This window comes from Triticum aestivum, chromosome 7A, assembly GCF_018294505.1.
Source record: "Triticum aestivum cultivar Chinese Spring chromosome 7A, IWGSC CS RefSeq v2.1, whole genome shotgun sequence".
NCBI classification, from domain to species: domain Eukaryota; kingdom Viridiplantae; phylum Streptophyta; class Magnoliopsida; order Poales; family Poaceae; genus Triticum; species Triticum aestivum.
In genome coordinates this window covers 695647532-695649331 of record NC_057812.1, presented here as the reverse complement: position 1 = coordinate 695649331, position 1800 = coordinate 695647532, and the positions used below count along the sequence as shown (strand labels likewise).

At 55.9% G+C, this 1800-nt stretch overlaps 1 protein-coding gene across 1 annotated transcript; it reads left to right on the top strand.

Moving 5' to 3' along the window:
- Window positions 1–550: 550 nt before the first annotated feature.
- On the top strand, window positions 551–1264 carry LOC123149421 (probable histone H2AXb). Its single transcript, XM_044569077.1, has 2 exons — window positions 551–855; window positions 940–1264. The coding sequence occupies exons 1-2, from the start codon at window positions 658–660 to the stop codon at window positions 1159–1161; spliced, it is 420 nt and encodes a 139-aa protein (XP_044425012.1). The 5' UTR covers window positions 551–657; the 3' UTR covers window positions 1162–1264.
- The last annotated feature ends 536 nt before the right edge of the window (window positions 1265–1800 follow it).

The window sequence follows — 1800 nt, the reverse complement described above, 5'->3', positions numbered from 1 at the left end:
GGGACTCCGTGTCGAAGAACTACTATATCTCATTGTAGCAAACCTCCGTGTCGAAGAATTACTATATCTTTTTCGTCAGCGAAACTCGAAACCAATCTCCCCTGCAAAATAAAAAGAAAGAAACTGAAACTGATATAGAGTTTGGAGGAAACCTTGTCGAGACTAATAAATAAATTGGGACCAAATCAAGTGAACTACTAGTACATGGCTACATCTTGCATGGGCAGGGGATGCTGATCCAATTTTTCTGGTTTGTGGGTTATTCTGGCATCAGCCTAAACCCATGCCGCTGGCCGCTGGATGCATCGGCTCTGGAACGGACGGCAGGAGGCCTGTCCGACTAACGGCTAGCATCGGATAGACGGTTTCCCTCATTTAGTTATTGCTTTTCTGCAAAAATTTCCCGTCACCCGAAATTCCCAATTCGCGCCAAGCCCGACGGAAAATCCGGCTCCCCTTCCACGTCACCGATCCGCGGCCTCGCCCTCCCAGCCAATCACGCGCCGCCTCCCGTTCTTTTTATAAAACGCCACCGCCCCCGCTGCTCTACCATCTCAAGCACACCCTGCGCCCTCCACCTTCCTCTCAGATCCCGGCCATCTCTCCACTCCGGCGACCACCGCACGAGCGAGTTCACGCTCCACCGCGAACAAGAAGATGGCCATTGCCGGCAGCGGGAGGGGAAAGGCGAAGCCCGCCGCCAGCGCCAAGTCCGTGTCCCGGTCGTCCAAGGCCGGCCTGCAGTTCCCCGTCGGCCGCGTCGCCCGGTACCTCAAGGTCGGCAAGTACGCGCAGCGCGTCGGCGCCGGCGCCCCCGTCTACCTCGCCGCCGTCCTCGAGTACCTCGCCGCAGAGGTACGCGTGCCCTCCCCGGCTGCTCCTTTCCCCATGTCCTGTCACTCTGGATCTCACCGCATCTTTCTTTCTCTTCTGATTCAGACCCTGGAGCTCGCCGGGAACGCGGCGCGGGACAACAAGAAGAACCGGATCGTGCCGCGCCACATCCAGCTGGCGGTGCGCAACGACGAGGAGCTGAGCCGGCTGCTGGGCTCGGTCACCATCGCCGCCGGCGGGGTGCTGCCCAGCATCCACACCACGCTGCTCCCCAAGAAGGCCGGCAAGGGCAAGGGCGACATCGGCTCCGCTTCCCAGGAGTTCTAGATTAGATTAGTATGGTCCTTGTGAATGGTCTGGGTTTGTGTGTCATCGGTGACCATGGTGGATCTGGTTTGAACGGAATGCAGCTCGCAATCTTGTTCTTGTCGATGCTAATCCGCGTGAAACCGAGATGCTACCGCTTTCTCCGTCGCTCAAACCGTGGCGTGTTTTTTTAGTCTGAAAAATCCAGTTCGAGGTTCAGAGTCCATCTCGCTGTAGCACTGAGGCGGGCACTACACGTGTCCGGGACTTCCACTCGTGGCAGCACGGGAGGGCCGGTGCCGGGGCGGCGACACTCTCGTTGTTGCAGCTGTAGGTGGTCGGCCATCTCTCATCGGCCGGGCCCGTGCGTGACGTGCAGTGATGTGCGTTTGTGGCGTTAGCTACGCGTACTGCCGTGACCCTAGTCTCATCGGCTATGCGTGAAGCTCACCTTGTACACGTTCTAAGCCTTTCATGTAGGTAAAAAAATCTGATGTGGCGTGTTATTTAAGAAGAAAGATGAGTGTAGTGACCCAGAAAGAAACGCTAAATCATTAAATGAAACAAGTTTAGCAACCATAAGCTAAGTACCTGTGCATTGGGGAGTATAGTTGCTAAGCTATTTAATATGCTTAGCACCTCATCTAAGTACCCATACAT

Coding starts and splice junctions, on each gene's coding strand:
- LOC123149421 (XM_044569077.1), top strand. CDS start 658: ATGGCCATTGCCGGCAGCGGGAGGGGAAAGGCGAAGCCCGCCGCCAGC. Junction 856..939: donor TCGAGTACCTCGCCGCAGAG/GTACGCGTGCCC, acceptor CTTCTGATTCAG/ACCCTGGAGCTCGCCGGGAA.